This window comes from Peromyscus californicus, unplaced genomic scaffold (genome assembly GCF_007827085.1).
Source record: "Peromyscus californicus insignis strain IS unplaced genomic scaffold, ASM782708v3 Scaffold_3__1_contigs__length_106647218, whole genome shotgun sequence".
Taxonomy (NCBI): domain Eukaryota; kingdom Metazoa; phylum Chordata; class Mammalia; order Rodentia; family Cricetidae; genus Peromyscus; species Peromyscus californicus.
This window is the reverse complement of record NW_026294551.1, coordinates 37989495-38005773: the sequence shown is the minus strand read 5'-3', so window position 1 is coordinate 38005773 and position 16279 is coordinate 37989495. Positions and strand designations below refer to the sequence as shown.

At 50.8% G+C, this 16279-nt stretch overlaps 1 protein-coding gene across 1 annotated transcript; it reads right to left on the bottom strand.

Moving 5' to 3' along the window:
- Window positions 1-7935: 7935 nt before the first annotated feature.
- Mrm1 (mitochondrial rRNA methyltransferase 1) lies at window positions 7936-16029 on the bottom strand. Its single transcript, XM_052757663.1, has 5 exons — window positions 14834-16029; window positions 14598-14691; window positions 12012-12144; window positions 11795-11914; window positions 7936-11626 (listed from the first exon to the last, which is right to left on the bottom strand). The coding sequence occupies exons 1-5, from the start codon at window positions 15346-15348 to the stop codon at window positions 11544-11546; spliced, it is 945 nt and encodes a 314-aa protein (XP_052613623.1). The 5' UTR covers window positions 15349-16029; the 3' UTR covers window positions 7936-11543.
- Window positions 16030-16279: the final 250 nt, after the last annotated feature.

Sequence of the window (16279 nt, the reverse complement as noted above, 5' to 3'; positions counted from 1 at the left end):
TTTCAGAGTTTAATTGCACCTTGTTCTTCATTGAAGTGTCACTATTTGCACACGCTCCCCTAATTCTTTAGCAAATTTGACAAAATTCAGCATTAAATATAGATTATCTTTAGATTTCCATAATTAACACAACCAAACTGTCTCAGGCCTAAATATTTCTCCCAGTGCCATAAATCTGGTCTGTCTCTGGTACCCAGAGAGCCGCCTCCAGCTCCTGGGCAGAGGCTGTAGGGAGAACATACATGCACATCCATGAACTCACATGACACGCCCGTGCAAGGCTGGGACAGGCTTCATTTGGAGCATACCCCTGCAGACACATCCCTGGGCGGGAGGCCCCATCGGGTTGCCACTGTGGAGCCTGCTTACCAATGCCTGGAGAGGAGCAGGTAGCTGCTCTGTCTAACAGGATGCTGGAGGTAAAATGGGTAACTTACAGGTAGTGAGCTTCCTGTCACTGGAGGAGTGCAAGGACTCAGTTGACCACTTGAGTAAGATATTGCTCCAGGGCTTCAGGCTGAGGATATGAAGGTTGTGCTGGTCACCTCTGGTCCCTTCTGCCATTCTATAAGGAAAAAGCTTGAAGGATTCAGGCAATGGAGTGAGCAGGATCGTGGCTGACCAGGTCCTCTGAACTGGAAGATTATCTGTGATTTGGGTCTAGTCACACAGGAGGTCCCTTGGGTTCTTGTCACCGTGAAGCCTGACCCCAAATCCCGGAGCAGCTGCCTTTGGATCTAGGTGACTTGGGCTGGAAGAGGAGAGAGGTGAGGATGTGGCACCTGCCGGGGTCCGCTGAGGAGAGAGGTGAGGATGTGGCACCTGCCGGGGTCCGCTTGTGGGAGAATGGAGGAAGTTTGGATGTTAGAAGCCAGCAGAGGGCTGTAGTTCAGGTTCTGCATTGACCACCCACGAGCTACGTGGCTTCGGACATCTTCCGTAATGTCTCCGGATCTCATTTTCTTCACTTGAACAAAGGGCTATCCATTTCTACTATCTGAAGAACATTTAATGATCTAGAGGCTCAGTCACGGACGCTTGAAAGGCTGACCCTTTCAAGCTTCCTGCAGAATGGTGGTAACAGGTTCCCAGGCCTATCAGGTACTCAGCAAACTGTGCTGATCAGAACTAACCCCGTGAACATTTTTTATTTTTTTTATATATAAAAGGTAAAAACCTTTTACCTGGAAGCCAATGACCCCAGTGGCTGCACATCCTCATACCCAGTGACTGCTCCCCATATCCCCTCTTCTTCTGAGGCCTGGAGTCCCAGACTCCTGCATTCTGAACCCATCTGGGCCACTGTGGACATTCAAGCCAGGTCTCTACCTAGACCTAGTAGATCAGCTGCAAGGCAGCCTGGCACCCTGTCTGTGGGCCCCCTGCCTCTCTGTTGCTGTGTGGTTGACACCTAATCCCTCGGCCCTTCCAGCTCTGCTTCCGTACTCAGAGATGGCCCAACCCATCCTGGAGAAAACTCCAATCTCATGAAAGGCCACTGATGTTCTTCCAAATTTCCTGCAAGTCTACTCGGAGACCCCTTCGCCTTTCGCCTGCTTCCATTTCACTCCTTCAACTACCAGGACAGCCTCTAAGGGAGGGGAGGGATACCAGGGTGGGCAGGTGATGCAGGGGTGAGGGTAACCTACCTTGGTCCTCAGGGCAGTAAGAGCCTGGATATGTCATGGATTTATGGGGAGCAAGCACCCTATCTGGAGGTGCCTGTCTTTCTTCAGGGCTTAGGCAGAGGTTTGTACCTGTCTGCCTGCGTGTGCCTCTGAGCATCTGTGACTATGTGCAGAGATGGAGGAGGGCTTAGTCTGCAGCCTATGGTTCTCTCTCAGGGTCACAGGCTTGGTGGGGCTCCCCTGCCTTCTTCCACCCATCCCATCCCTGCCTCTACATATCATCTTGGATATGGGACACACTATATGCTTTATGGGGGTATTAGATTTAGAATTTGGGGGGCTTATGTGGGGAAGGTATAAACACCCTCTCTGCCCCTACCCTGCAGTACAAAGCCCCAGGCAGGTTTTTGGAGTGTTGGCTGGTCTAGACTTATCTGATGGGACTGCAGAGAATGGTATTTAAGAAGTCTTGGCAGTGAGGGGTCTGGCATGGGGCCTGCCTGGGTCATGCCCAACATCAAGGTCAGTGTTAATGGGAAAGAAGCCACAAATAATGACCCTTTGGCCTTTGTATGGTGGCTGTGGCCTGACTGCTGACTGAGTGTCATTGCCTCAAGCTTCCCCTCCACACCTGCTAGGGCTAGAGATTAATCATGGACACGGCTGGACGTTTGAGCCCCCAGGATGATACCAAGATGGCCCACACTCTAGAGTGCCATTTTTTCTTTTTCTTTTTTCTAGGAAGGATGGGGAGGTGATTGTGACAGGTGCTTGCTTGTGTAGCCTGGCTGGCCTGGAAGTTGCTATGTAGTCCAGGCTTCCCTGTGATGCTTAATCCTCCTGCTTCAGCCTCCCTGCTTAAAACTGTACAATTCTGGGGGCTGGAGAGATGGCTCAGCAGTTAAGAGCACTGGCTGCTCTTCCAAAGGTCTTGAGTCCAATTCCCGGCAACCACATGGTGGCTCACAACCATCTCTAGTGGAATCTGCTGCCCTCTTCTGGCATAAAAGCGTGCATGCAGGGCAGGAGAGATGGCTCAGAGGTTAAGAGCACCGACTGCTCTTCCAGAGGTCCTGAGTTCAGTTCCCAGCACCCACATGGTGGCTCACAACCATCTGTAATGAGATCTAGCGCCCTCTTCTGTGTACATAATAAAAAAAAAAAAAGCGTGCATGCAGCTAGAGCACTCATACATAAAATAAACAGATCTTTAAGAAAAAAATTACACAACTCTTTTCCACTTGCTGCTGTAGTTTTGTACATCATATTACGTAATTTTACATTTTGTTTTGTTTTGCTGATTCACTGCTATAGTCCCCTTCTAGCACACAGTAGGTGCTCAATAAGTACTTACTAGTATGAGCTAAGCCTTGACCTCTGTCTTCCGAAGCACTCTTCCACTCCCCTCCCATTCACCTGGTAGAGCTACACTTTTTAGAAGTCCCATCGTCAGCCGGGCATGGTGGCCCACACCTTTAACCCCAGCACCAGAGGCAGAGGCAGGGGCATCTCTGTGAGTCTGAGGCCAGCCTGGGCTACAGAGCGAGTTCCAGGACAGCCAGGACTGCTACATAGAGAAACAGTGTCTCGGAAAAAACAACCACCAAGTTCCACTGCCAAGTCCCGGCAGGGGAGAGGGAGCCCCACTTCCTTCCTTTGTACCCCCAGCTCCCAGCCACACTGTCCTCCAGCCTCACTACTGATTCTCTCCATCAATACTGGCCTGGGGCAGTCACACTTGGATGCCTACCCAGATCAATAACCAGCGGCTGCCATTGATCAGCCCTTGGGGTAATGAGAGCCAGGGGAGAAAATAAAAGAGAAAAGGGGCAGGCAGGGAGCGCAGACATGGGCCCAGAGAGAGGGCAGCCCCAGGGGGGACTAGGAACTGGCCAGGCCAGAGAGACAGAATGGAGATCACGAGAAACCGAGAAACGGGAGGCAGGGTAAGATGCTGGCGCCCATGAATGAGGGCCAAGTGGCAGCTATGAAGGAGATGCTGAGAAAGATGAAAACTAAACAACCACCAAAAAAAGGACAGGAAGGAACGGTCATCTGATCCCGGGAGGAAGCTCTGCTTCACGAGGACAAAGTGGACTCGGGAGCACTGGAGCAAAGCCAGGATTTGAACACAAGCCTGGCTTCTCCAGGGGTCCAGACTCTTTGCAGCACCCCACTGCAGGGTCTTACGGCCTGGTGCAAGCTCATGCACAGCTGGGGGTGGGGGTGCCCCACGCCTGCACTGAGGTACCAATGTAGGATGTCACTGTAGACTTGGCAAGCTCTCAGCAGCAGGCCTCCTAAGTGGTGCTAGGCTAGAGGGTTCTTTCCCTGCCCCTGTCCTGTTCTCACCCAGCCCTTTGTCCTTCCCAAACCCTTCTGACTGCATAAAACGACCATGGGCAAGTGCACTTTCCCATCTACAAACCAAAGGGAGCAAGAGCCCTTCGTCGAAGGTGCTATGGGAATTCAGTGAGATTGTGAGCCATCTTGTGAGTACTGAAGAGCCTTAGGAAGGGTGCATCCCTCATAGCCGTCGTCATCGCCATCACCATATGTTCCTGCTCTTGATCCCAAAACCACCAAGGTGAGGGTGCCGTGGCTATGAGTGAGACTCAGGGCTCAGATTAGACAAGATCCAACCCTTGCACAATGCCCAACCCTGCTGGCACCTCGTCTCTGCAAGGGCCTGTCTACGCCAGGCCCAGGTACAGATGCCCTCAGAGAGCCCCAGAGGTCTAGAAGTCTGTGGAGCTTTTTCTTGGCCCTCCATTAGCCCATTTTCCCCACAGAATCAAAAGCAGCTGCAGCCGGGAATAACGGACCGGACCCACTGCCTCTGACTCAGTCTGAGTGCAAGGTCAAGGCCAGCTGGAAACATGTGGTGCCTTCCACCCTGCTATGGGAGGTTGGAAGGGAGGGGGGCAGTTAGCGGCCAGCCTCAGGATTCCTTCACTTGTTTAGTCGTTTAAACACTAGGGTGTGCTGTCCCCATGACAGGGTCTGAGACACAAAATGACTGGACTGGATGTCGCTCTCTTGTCAAGCATACACAAAGCCCCCCCTCCCCCCACTGTGTAAGCCAGGCATGGCCGTGTGCCTCTGGAATCACAGCAAGGTGGAGGCAGGAGGATCAGGAGTTTAAGGTCATCCTCAGCTACATAGCGAGCTTGAGGCTAGCCTGAGCTACATGAGTCCCTGTGGGTAAAGGTGCTTGCAGCAAAAGCCTGACAGACCTGGAACCCATGTAAAAGTGGGAGAGAAATGACCCTAAAATTTCTTCCCTGATCTCCTCATACATGCTGTACCACTCACCCACGTACATACTGTACCACTCACCCACATACATACTGTACCACTCACCCACATACATGCTGTGGCACTCTGACACCCACATACATGCTGTGGCACTCTCACCCACACACATGCTGTGGCACTCACCCACATACATGCTGTGGCACTCACACCCATATACATGCTGTGGCACTCACCCACATACATACTGTGGCACTCACACCCACATACATGGTGTACCACTCACCCACATACATGCTGTGGCACTCACCCACACACATGCTGTGGCACTCATCCTCATACACACTGTACCACTCACCCACACACATGCTGTGGCACTCACCCTCATACATGCTGTGGCACTCATATCCACCTACACACAATAATAACAACAACATAAGCACAATAATTCCTGCCCGCCTGTAGAGGCTGAAAGAAAGACCTAGAACCACTTGCAAGAAGGGACCAAGACTACTGTTTGCATTTCCTCTTTCTAAGGGAAGCTGCCCAATTTGTGGAAAATGTCTGAGGTTGCTAATAAACCACAAAATCAACTGCTTTTTAAGGAGTCTCCTTTCTGACGCCCACAGACCTCAGTGAAAAGCAGAGAGCCTAAGGAGCAAGGAGCCAGCAAAAGAGACAGCAGGGGTAGCTCCTGTCCTCCCCTGCAGCCGGTGAGGGTGGAACAGTGTGATGGAGAGGGCCAGAAAAATCCCTCGAGGGCTGCGATTGAAGGGAACTTTGTTTAGAAGCAGTCTGGTCTCAACTCAACAGTGGTTCAGCCCTTTCCAATCTTGGAAGGAACTGGAAGATGCACCAGGGGAGAGCAGGAGGCTCTGGGCCTCTGGCCTTCCTCCCTCTCCACCCACCCTAGTCCACTAGACAAGGTTCTGCCTGCGAGAAGGTAATGCTCAGAGCAGTTTTGCCCAGAGCAAAATAGTAGCCGTTGTCAGCAATTACCAAGTTCACAATTTCCAGAGCGCGGTGCAGCCCCCTGCAAGGTATGGTTTCCGCATTTTACAGAAAAAGCAAATGATAAGCAATTTTCAGAGGCTTGTCCATGTCAGAAAAGGTGAGTAGGAATTGGACATAAGGTTTAAGCCACATTCACACTGAGGATTCTGAAGGAAGGAACCAGGATGTAGTCCTGGGTGGGGGTGGGTAGGGGTGAGGGATAGATTGACACCAACCTATGGATGAAAGGCTGACAGGGGAGGGCAAAGAATGGGCTATCCCACGTGCCTCCTGACCAGGCCTCCAGGACACTCAGGAGATGGGAACAATGATACCCCTAGTCCGGGGTCAGCCTCCCCGGGGGTAAGACCCCTCTGTGCACATCTAGAGCACAGCCTTTAAGTGAGGACCACAGAGTTCAGGCTGGGTGGGAGGTGGTCAGAACTTTCTGGAGTGCTTCCCCCAGCAGGATGAGCCTAAGACCACCGGGGAGGTGTTAATGAAACAGGGAAGCTGCGAACAGACCCAGGAGTGATTCTAATCTGACACCTCCACCCCAGCCCCCATCAGTAATGAGCTGGGACCTGCCCTTCTCCCCAGAGATGGGGCGAGAAGGAGGGGTCCTCGGGGAACTTCGGGCTTCAGAAGCCCCCTTTCATCATCCTCGATATTTTCATTGAAGTACAAAGCTCACGGTTATTGGGCACTTACTATTTCCTGTACACAGTGCTAAGTCTCTTTCATATATCTCATTATAAATCCTCCCCTCCAACCTATATAGTTGAAACCTATATAATGAGCACCACCCTGCCTCTATTTTACAGAAGACGAAACTTAGCTAAAGCAAAACCAACATTAGGACCAACAACATGGGACTGTCTGGAATCTGTATTCACAGGGTGGTGCATGGTGGCACTCGCCAATAATACCAGCACTCAGGAGGCTGCGCAGGGAAACCGTGAGTTCGAGGCCAGTGCTGAAGATATAGCTCAGATAGTACCGTGTGTGTCCAAGATGCACTAGGCTCTGGGTTGGCTCTCCAGCATCAAATAAACCCATGATCTAAGTAAGCACTTCAAAAATGGAGGCTGAAGAATCCAGGAGTTCACGGCCAGCCTTGACTACACAAGTCTGAGGCTTCATGAGATCTTGCCTAAATAAAATTAATGAAATTCAGATTAAAAAGTATTTGTTCCCTGTGCTATTTGGTACAGTGCACCTGGCATGTACCTACCAAGGACGCCACACAGGGAGGCAGGGCTGGAGTGGGAGATAAAGGCAGCATGGCTACCATGTGTCCTTGAAGTTCCGGAGGGGGAAGAATGCAGAGTGGGCAGGATTCCAGCCCCACCATTAAGACTTCCTGTCTGTCTCTCCTTCCCAGGTGTGCAAGTGAGCATGGGTGTTAGGGTACAGCTCTGCCCACTGCCTGGAGAAGGAGGGAGAGGACAGGGAGGCCAGCAGAAGGGAGGAGGGAATGCTGAGAAGACTCCCACCTCTCAGCTGGGGGAAAAAGGGGCCGAGGTGCTCTGAGCAGAGTCCCTGTTTGTAAACATCATTAATCAGGGATTAGCAGATGGGCATGCTAATTGTACCTGTGGAAGTGAGAGACCTCAAGGTTGATTACATTTACAAACTGTGGGGATCCCTGGTGCCTGGCCCTGCAGGAGCAAGGAGAGGGATCTACTTCAGGGCCCCAGGCTTGGGGATGGTTTGACAATGTAGCCTCTTGTTTATATATATATTCCAGTCCAGGATGAAGGGAAAATGGGAAGGGGCTGGCCAAAAGAGAATTCTGTCAATGTTCTTTCAACTCCAGCTTCCCCCAACTCCTCCCAGTATCCCAGGGAAAATCATTGTGTGGCAGCTGAAGGGGAGCCTAGAACCTCTGGGGAAACTGAGGCCAGTATGAATGAGAAGCACATCCCAGTGCTCTGACCTCCAGGCCAATCTTCAGGTGCACTAGGGAACAGCAAGTGTCCTCCAGATGTGGATGGTGGCCTTTCCTTATATGTTCTTGCATCTGCATCTTATAGACGATGAAAACTGAGGCCAGGGATATTTTAATATTTACTTTTATTTTTATGTGTTCAAGTGTTTTGTGTACATGTGTGTCTATGAACCATGTGGGTGCTTGGTGCCAGATCCCCTAAGACCGGAGTTACAGATGGTTATGAGCTGCCACATTGGTCCTGGGAATCGAACCTGGAAGAGCTGCCAGTGTGCTTAGCTGATGAACTATTTCTCCAGCCCAGTTTGCTTTCATACACACCCTAGGACCTCCTGCCCAGAGGTGGCACCACCCACAAATGGGCTGGATCCTCCCATATCAATTATTCATCAAGGAAATGCCCACGGGACTTGCCTACAGGCCAATCTGATGGAGGCATTTTCTCAGTTGAGGTTCCTCTTCCAGATCACTTTAGTTAGTGTCAAGTTAACAAAAACTAAACAGTAGTTTTAGACAATCTCAAAGGACATTCGTTCTCACAGCAGGAATTCCTTGGAGTTTGCCTGGGCACACAGAACCTGGGGGTCTTGGTGCTTTCCCAACCTTCTTAGTGTAAACAGGCCTATTACCAGGGGTGTAGGACAGCTTAATTTCATTAGAGGCTGTCCTGAAGGTAAGCCTATAATGGTATGTCAAACACTAGATCATTCTGACAGCCACTAAGCACCATCCAGGACGAGGGGATAAACATTTAAAAAAAACAAAAAACAAACAAAAAAAAAAACCAGGGTATTGCTATCTAGCCCTGGCTAGTCTGATACCTGCTATACAAACAGGCTAGTCTCAAACTCATTAACACTCCTCTGCCTCAGCCTCCTGAGTGTTGGGATTACAGGCATGTACCACCATGCCTAGCAAGCCAGGGATCCTGAACCCGGAGGCATGACACCAACTGGGAACCTTTAAGAAATACTGATCCAGCTGTACGGCAGTGGCGCACACCTTTAATCCCAGCACTCAGGAGGCAGAGCCAGGCGGATCTCTGTGAGTTCAAGGCCAGCCTAGTCTACAGAGTGAGATCCAGGAAAGGCACCAAAACTACACAGAGAAATTCTGTCTCGAAAAAACCAAAAATAAATAAATAAATAATAAAATAAAATTAAATTAAAAAAAAAAAAAGAGCCGGGCGGTGGTGGCGCATGCCTTTAATCCCAGCACTCGGGAGGCAGAGCCAGGCGGATTTCTGTGAGTTCGAGGCCAGCCTGGGCTACCAAGTGAGTTCCAGGAGAGGCGCAAAGCTACACAGAGAAACCCTGTCTCGAAAAACCAAAAAAAATTAAAAAATAAAATAAAAAGAAAGAAAGAAAGAAAGAAATACTGATCCATTGGACACGGCACACACACAGAGCCACAAAAACATACACATAAAAAATTAAAACATTGTGGGGGTTGGTTGGTTGTTTGATATAGGGTTTCTCTATGTAACAGCCCTAGCTGTTCTGGAATTTAATTTGGTGACTAGGCTGGCCTCAAACTCACAGAGATCTGCCTGCATCTGCCTCTAGAGTGTTGGGGTTAAAGGTATGCGCTACCATACATGGCAAAAATTAAACCTTTTCTTTTTCTCTTTATTCTTTTTTTTTTTTTTTTTTTTTTTTTTTTTTGAGATAGGATTTCTCTGTGCAGCCTTGGCTGTCCTGAAACTCACTCTGTAGACTAGGCTGGCCTCAAACTCAGAGATCTGCCTGCCTCTGCCTCCTGAATCGCCCTCTTCTGGACTCTGAAGGCATGTGCACTCACATCCACATACCCACACACAGACACGCACAAACCAATAAATAAAATACACATAATTTAAAAATACTCTTGAAAGAAAACAAGCAAGACAGAAATGAATTGGGCCTGGTGGCTTAAGCTAGTAATCCTAGATGCTCAGGAGCCTGAGAAAGGGGGATTGCAAGTTTAAGGCCTACCTGGGCTAGGATGAATTCATGACCAGCCTGGGACCTGTTTCAGAAGTAAAAAAGTAAGAGGGTTGGCACTATAGCTGTGCTATTTACTGAGCACCTACTACACACAAGGTACCACGTTTCCATTATTCTTTGCACCCTCCAAGGATATAAAGAAAGTGTGGAGGTAACTTTTCCCAAGTCTCCCAGCAACCAGGATCACAATTTAGGGGTTGCTGTCCTCCATCCCACACTCAGGGATGTCAGTCAGAGATCATATGGCCATTTGTGGAGACAGTTTTGGTTTCATAACCAGAGCTCCTGGAGTCTAGTGGGAACATCTCACCATGCTCAGGACAGTTCCTACAGCAAAGGATTATCCAGCCTAGGGCTCAGACGTAGCTCAGTAGGTAGAGTACTTGCCTAGCTTGCACAAAGCCCTGCATCTATCCCCAGCAACATATAAATTGGCATAGTGGGGTATGTCTTGAATTCTTGCACTTGGGGGTTAGGGGTAGGAGGATCAAAAGTTCAATGTAATCTTCAGCTAAATGGCAAGTTTTAGGACACCCTAGGTACATAGTATATGAAACCCTGTCTCAAAAAGAAAAAGAAAAAAAATCCTACTCCCCAGGGTGTACCCAACGTTCTCAGCACCACACGGTGGCTGCTGTATTTGGCTTGTTTCTTTTTTTTTTTTTTTTGGTTTTTTGAGACAGGGTTTCTCTGTGTAGCTTTGTGCCTTTCCTGGAACTCACTCGGTAGCCCAGGCTGGCCTCGAACTCACAGAGATCCACCTGGCTCTGCCTCCCGAGTGCTGGGATTAAAGACGTGCGCCACCACCGCCCGGCTGGCTTGTTTCTTTAACGCTCATTAGGTGTTCCAACGAGCAGCCCAGAGTGAGACCACTGTTCAGCAATATTACTTCTGCTCCACTGTGGGACCCTGGAGGAGGGGACCAAGCCTATTGGGGCTGTACAACAGTGACCCTGACTTCACAACCTCTCAGACTCAAAGGCAAGGGCTTTGGGTCATAGGTTCCTTCCACTGGGCTGGACAGTGTGTGTGTGTGTGTGTGGTGTGTGTGTGTGTGTGTGTGTGTGTGTGTGAGAGAGAGAGAGAGAGAGAGAGAGAGAGAGAGAGAGAGAGAGAGAGAGAGAGAGCTGCTTGATATTTTCCCTGTCTCTAAGTCTCTAATGGGGCTACAAAGAGGGGTCTCCCTGCAAGCTTTGGCAAAACTATGGTGCAAAGAGCAAGACTGCCACCTAGTGGACAAACAGGGGACGACAGTTCAGCTGTAAGGCGCTCTCTGGATGGCACCTCTCATTTATTTCCTCCTCATCACCGGGTCGGGTGGGGTGTGCTTCCCTCTACATCCCCACTCTCACACTCCACACACCCTGCACTGGACTGTCTGATTCTTTCTCATGCTAAAACAGCCTTTTGACTCCTGGGCAGGATCCAGGACAGATACCGTCTGTCTTAACCCATCCTGGAAATTAGCAAACCACCATTTCCAACTGGAAATGAAACCCTCCTTGGTCTCCACTGCAAATATCTCCTGACCGTAGCCAGTAAACAGGCTCTCACAGGCAGAGAGCCCAGCACACCCAAGCCTGAGGATCTGTGTGTGACTCGTTCCGGTTCCTACGCACGTTCATCTCAGACAGTCTACGGAAGCCCACATTTGGCCTGTTTTTCTGACCACAATGGCAGCAGTCCTGGGTACTGGGCTTCTCTGAGTCCTTCGGGCGTAGCTAAGGGTTCTCAGGTATCTTGGAGAAGTTGTCCCTTCTCCGTCTGTATAGGGAAACTCTTCTTCTGGCTGCAAATGGAGTGTAGAAGAATTCCTAAAGGCAAGGGGGAGATGGAAAGGATCAGGGCACACGCAGGGCACACTCTTGTTTCCCACATACAGCAAGTAAGGCATCAGCCTGTTCAAGATAAGTCAGTCAGAAAATGAGGGGGGACAGAAGCCACCCCCATGTGGCTGGGGGTGAAGGGAGGGATAGACTCACCTGTGGCCACAGACACATTCAAAGACTCAAGACCAGGAGGCAGGTGACGCCTGGGCAGAATAGTAAGGAGCATCTGGCAGCAGGCAAGAACCTCCTGGGACAGACCAGAGCCCTCATTGCCTACAGGACATGGGACAGTATTAGGGAGGCCCAGCCTGAAGTCCACACGCTTAGAAAACAGACATTGAAAACATCAAAGCAGATGTAGCCTACTTACCCAGCACGAGGAGAGTAGGCCGGTCCCAGAGGAACTCTAGGCAGCTAGTGACGGGGACCTTGGAGGACTGGGAGATCTCAGGACCTGGGTAGCCTACTGTGCCCACCACGAGCCAGCCCTGCTGGGCCTTGGCCTGAAAGAGGAAAGAAAACACCATGTCCTGGCTCACCAAATCGTCATCAGAGCCATGGCCAAGGAGCCCAGCCTTGTACACACACATTCACTGAGAGGTGCCTTCAACTTAGGGTCAGTCAGATCCTCTAGCTGGCCAGCATCTGAGGATGGGGCCAACAACACACTGGATGAAAATCCCAGCCGTGTGGTAGGGTGGCTGTGGAAGTCTTTGGAGTGACGGGAGAGAGCAGATCGGAAGATAACTAATGAGTGAGTATCTTGTGGCAGTGGGGGAAGGTTCCAGGAAGGGAGACCTGCAAGTATGGAGACACCGAGGCCCTGCTCACCTGTCATATCTGAGGAATGGTAAGCCAGCCAGAGGGAATGCTGTCAATGAGGCAGAGCACTGGCCACACAGAGTAAGGTCTCAGGGGCCACTGGATGCACAGGGCTTTTATACTGATATCAAAGCTTCGAAAGGTTTCATTTTGTTTTGAACTCACTATGAACCCCAGGCTGGCCTTGAACCCATGGTGATTTTCCGGTCTTAGTCCCTCAAGTACTGGGACTATAAGTATGTGCCACCGGACCTGGCGCTTTGAAACATTTTGAGCAAAGAAGTGACCCAGTCTGACTTGGGTGTCAGCAGAATCACTGAGCTGTCACGCTGAGACCCAAACACCGAGGAGATGGGAACTCGGACTAGGGCAGCAGGAGAAACGATGAGAAATGGGGATGGTGTAGCAATAACTCCAAGAAAAAGGCAAAAGGATTTGGGGACACGTGGGATGTAGCTGTGAGGACAAGAAGTCAAAGACGATCTCTGGGCTGAACAACTGAGCTGAGTAGGCCCTAGAAAAACAGATGGTCAGCCCTGTGGGAGCGGACGGGAGAGTTGCAGCAGACGTAATAAGTCTGGAGTTGAGGTGGGGGGTGAGATCCAAGGTAGAGCATCCATTTGGGAGGCAGACAAATCAAAATGGGAGTTTAAGCCTGGCAGTGGTGGCACATGCCTTTAATCCCAGCACTCGGGAGGCAGAGGCAGGCGGATCTGAGTTCGAGGCCAGCCTGGTCTACAGAGTGAGTTCCATGATAGCCAGAGCTACACAGAGAAACCCTGTCTCAGGAAACAAACAAACAAACAAAAAATCCCATTTCCCACCAAGCTCAGCCAGAATTCCTCAGAAGGGGGACTGTTTATCAGATGAAGACAGAAAATGCTTCTAGGCATGTGCTGTTCAATATGAGAACCACCGGGCACACCTGACTACTTCCTAAAGATTTTGACATTTTCTTATGTGTCTGAGGGTTTATCTGCATGTATGTGTGTGTACCACATGTGCCTGATACCCATGGAGGCCAGAAGAGGGCATCAGATGCCCTGGAAAAGGAGCCACCATGTGGGTGCTGGGAATCAAACCTGGGTCCTCTAGGAGAGCAGCCAATGTTCTTAACTGTTAAGCTATCTCTCCAGTCCTAGTACATCTGACTATTAAGGATTAAATATGGCTAGTCCAAACTGAGATGTATTATGTATAAACATTTAAAAATGGTATTTAATCTGGACATGGTGGCATACACCTATAAAGAGGCCCAGGCAGGAGAATTTCTGTGGATATGAGGCCAGCCTTGGCTACACAACAAAATCCTGTCTCAAATTTTATTCTTTAATAATAAAGTGTATGTTTTAATGATATTTTGGGCATATTGAATAAATTATGTTTCTTTTTACTTTTCTGGGTTTTTTTTTTTTTTTTTTTTTGGATGATGCTATTGTTCTGTTTTTTGAGATTGGGTCTCATGTAGCCTAGGCTGGCCTTGAAAGGAATGGTCTTCCTGCCTCCACTTGCTAAAGGCTCAAATTACAGATATCTGGTTCTTTTTATTTTTCAGCGTGGTTACTAGAAAATCTGAAATTATACACGTGGCTTGAATGTAAGTTTATTAGGCAGCTTTCTTCCCCCTCCTTTCAAGGTTATTGTCTTACCGTGGGGTGGGCGGGGGACCGGGATGGACAGAAATCAGAGGGGATGCCAAATACGAGGCAATGTTGCCCCCTAGTGTCTAGCCAGGAAAACACAGCTGAAGAACGCTAAAGCTTGCCCTAGCAAAGCCTTGTTCAAAACTGCTTGTTCAAAGTTGAGCTTCTATTCCAGATACCCACATCTCCTGTCCACCAGGTCCCCGGGGTCTTGCTGAAGACCCAAAGGTGTCAGACACTGACTTGCTGACGCAGATGGCCAAGGCAGTAAAGGAAATGAGGCGAGAAAATCCCTAACTTCAGACGATGCTCCATTTGTGATTTTAAAGACCCTGGGATCCTTCCCAGTGGGACTTAGAAGGCCGTAGGAATCAAAGCCACCACGTTCCCTTCTCTTCTCCCCCGCGAACCCCATCCACTGCTAGCTGGAAGTGGCTTTAAAAGCCCGAGCTAGACTCATCGCCTCTCCTTCCCCTCTCGTCCCACATTACCTTCAAAAAACCGGCCAGGTCAGGAGTGGCGAACACGTCCATCACCTCCATAGCCCCAGCGCTGGCCTTGCTGACTACTGGAGTAAGCGGGCAGCTGCAAAGGTTCCCCACCATCCGCGTTAAACCCGGCAATCTCAAGCCCCGCGCCCTCCACACCCTCGGGCTCCCCCCAAGGTGCTTAGGTACTTGGCTCCGCCTCCAGATTGGGCGCAAAAGGAACTAAGGGACGTCCGTGCCTGTTTCTCCGGCTGGTGATGACTCTGTCTACTCCGAGGAAGTGAGCGGAGCGCAGCACAGCCCCAAGATTCCGGGGATCCTGGAGCCCCTCAAGGACAAGCCACAGCTGCTGAGGGTCGTCGCCTGGGCTCGCCTCTGCCGCCTCATCGCAAGGCCGGGGCCGCAGCGGGCTCACCTCCATGCAGACGCCCTGGTGCACCTGGTAGCCGCACAAGGCGTCCAGTTTCTGCCGCCTGGGCCTCAGGACAGGGATGCCCCGCGCCTCGGCCACCCGGAGCAGCTCGGCCCGCTCCCCCTGCAGCCCAGCCTTTCCGGCCTGGAGCAGGAGCCGGGCCACGCGCCGGCGGGCGGCCCGCAGGGCCAGGAGGCACGGGGACAGGCCGAACAGACGTTCCAGCCGCTGGGTCGGCGCCAGGTCATCCAGAAGCAGGCGGCTCAGCTCCTCCCCGCCAGGCCGCGCCACCCGGGAGAAATGACGGACAACCAGGCGCCCGACCGCCCGGAGCAGTCGCATAGCTCCAGCTGCGCCTGGGACTCCACTAACAGACGGGTGCAGAGGACCCGTTGGCCTCCCCCACCACGACCCCTCACGTAGGACAAACTGTCCCGAGTCCCCGCTCAAAGATTGCCCACAACCTGACACCCAAGCCAAGATAGTCGCCTCCCAGACTCCCACGTGGGTCCCCAGCTTCCGGGTTCCGGAGGCCCGGCCCCCTGTCCGATGACGCACACGTGTGCTTGGCCGCAACTATGGCTCCAAAGCACCCCCTACAGGAATGGCTCGCACTACCTCCACTGCGGTGGGCGAGCTCAGAGGCTGTGGTGCTGATGCTGAGCTGACCCTGCCTCGCTCTGCTCCCGGTGATGGGAGGTGTCAGGAAGCTGGGCTAGCCGCATTCACTTGCACACCTTGCAAAGACCAATTTAAGGCGATGGTTTGGTCATCCTGTTGAATCAGGTCAGTCTTGGTGCCTTCCTCCTCACATTCAGGCACAGCGTCACTTCTGGGAATTGTTCCCAGAACCTTATCCTGTCAGACCCTCAGTATCAGCCGGCAGAACCCCAACGATATTTCCCATCTCCAGACCACTGCAGTGAAGACTATCATGTCTATGTTGACAAGCAACTGATGCTCTTGGCCCATGGTAACGCTGGGACTCCTTTGCTGACTGCTCAGACCCCTCTACTAACTCTTTTTAGCCTGTCTTTTTGCTTTTTTCCTTTTTAAACTTGTTTTGTTTTGTTGTTTTGGTTTTTGGAGACAGGGTTTCTCTGTGTAGCTTTGGAGCCTGTCTTGGAACTCGATCTGTAATCCAGGCTGGCCTCAAACTCACAGAGATCCACCTGCCTCTACCTCCTGAGTGCTGGGATTAAAGGTGTGAGCCACCACTGCCCAGCTAAACTTTTTTTTAAAGCAATGTCTCACCAAGTTATCCCTATGAATG

Bases quoted from the DNA above. Each gene is read 5' to 3' on its own strand.
- Mrm1 (XM_052757663.1), bottom strand. From the start codon at position 15,348: ATGCGACTGCTCCGGGCGGTCGGGCGCCTGGTTGTCCGTCATTTCTCC. The intron at 12,145-14,597 runs GTAATGTGGGAC...TTCCTCTTTCAG, and splicing joins ACCTGGCCGGTTTTTTGAAG to GCCAAGGCCCAGCAGGGCTG. The intron at 11,627-11,794 runs GTGAGTCTATCC...CCTTGCCTTTAG, and splicing joins GAATGTGTCTGTGGCCACAG to GAATTCTTCTACACTCCATT.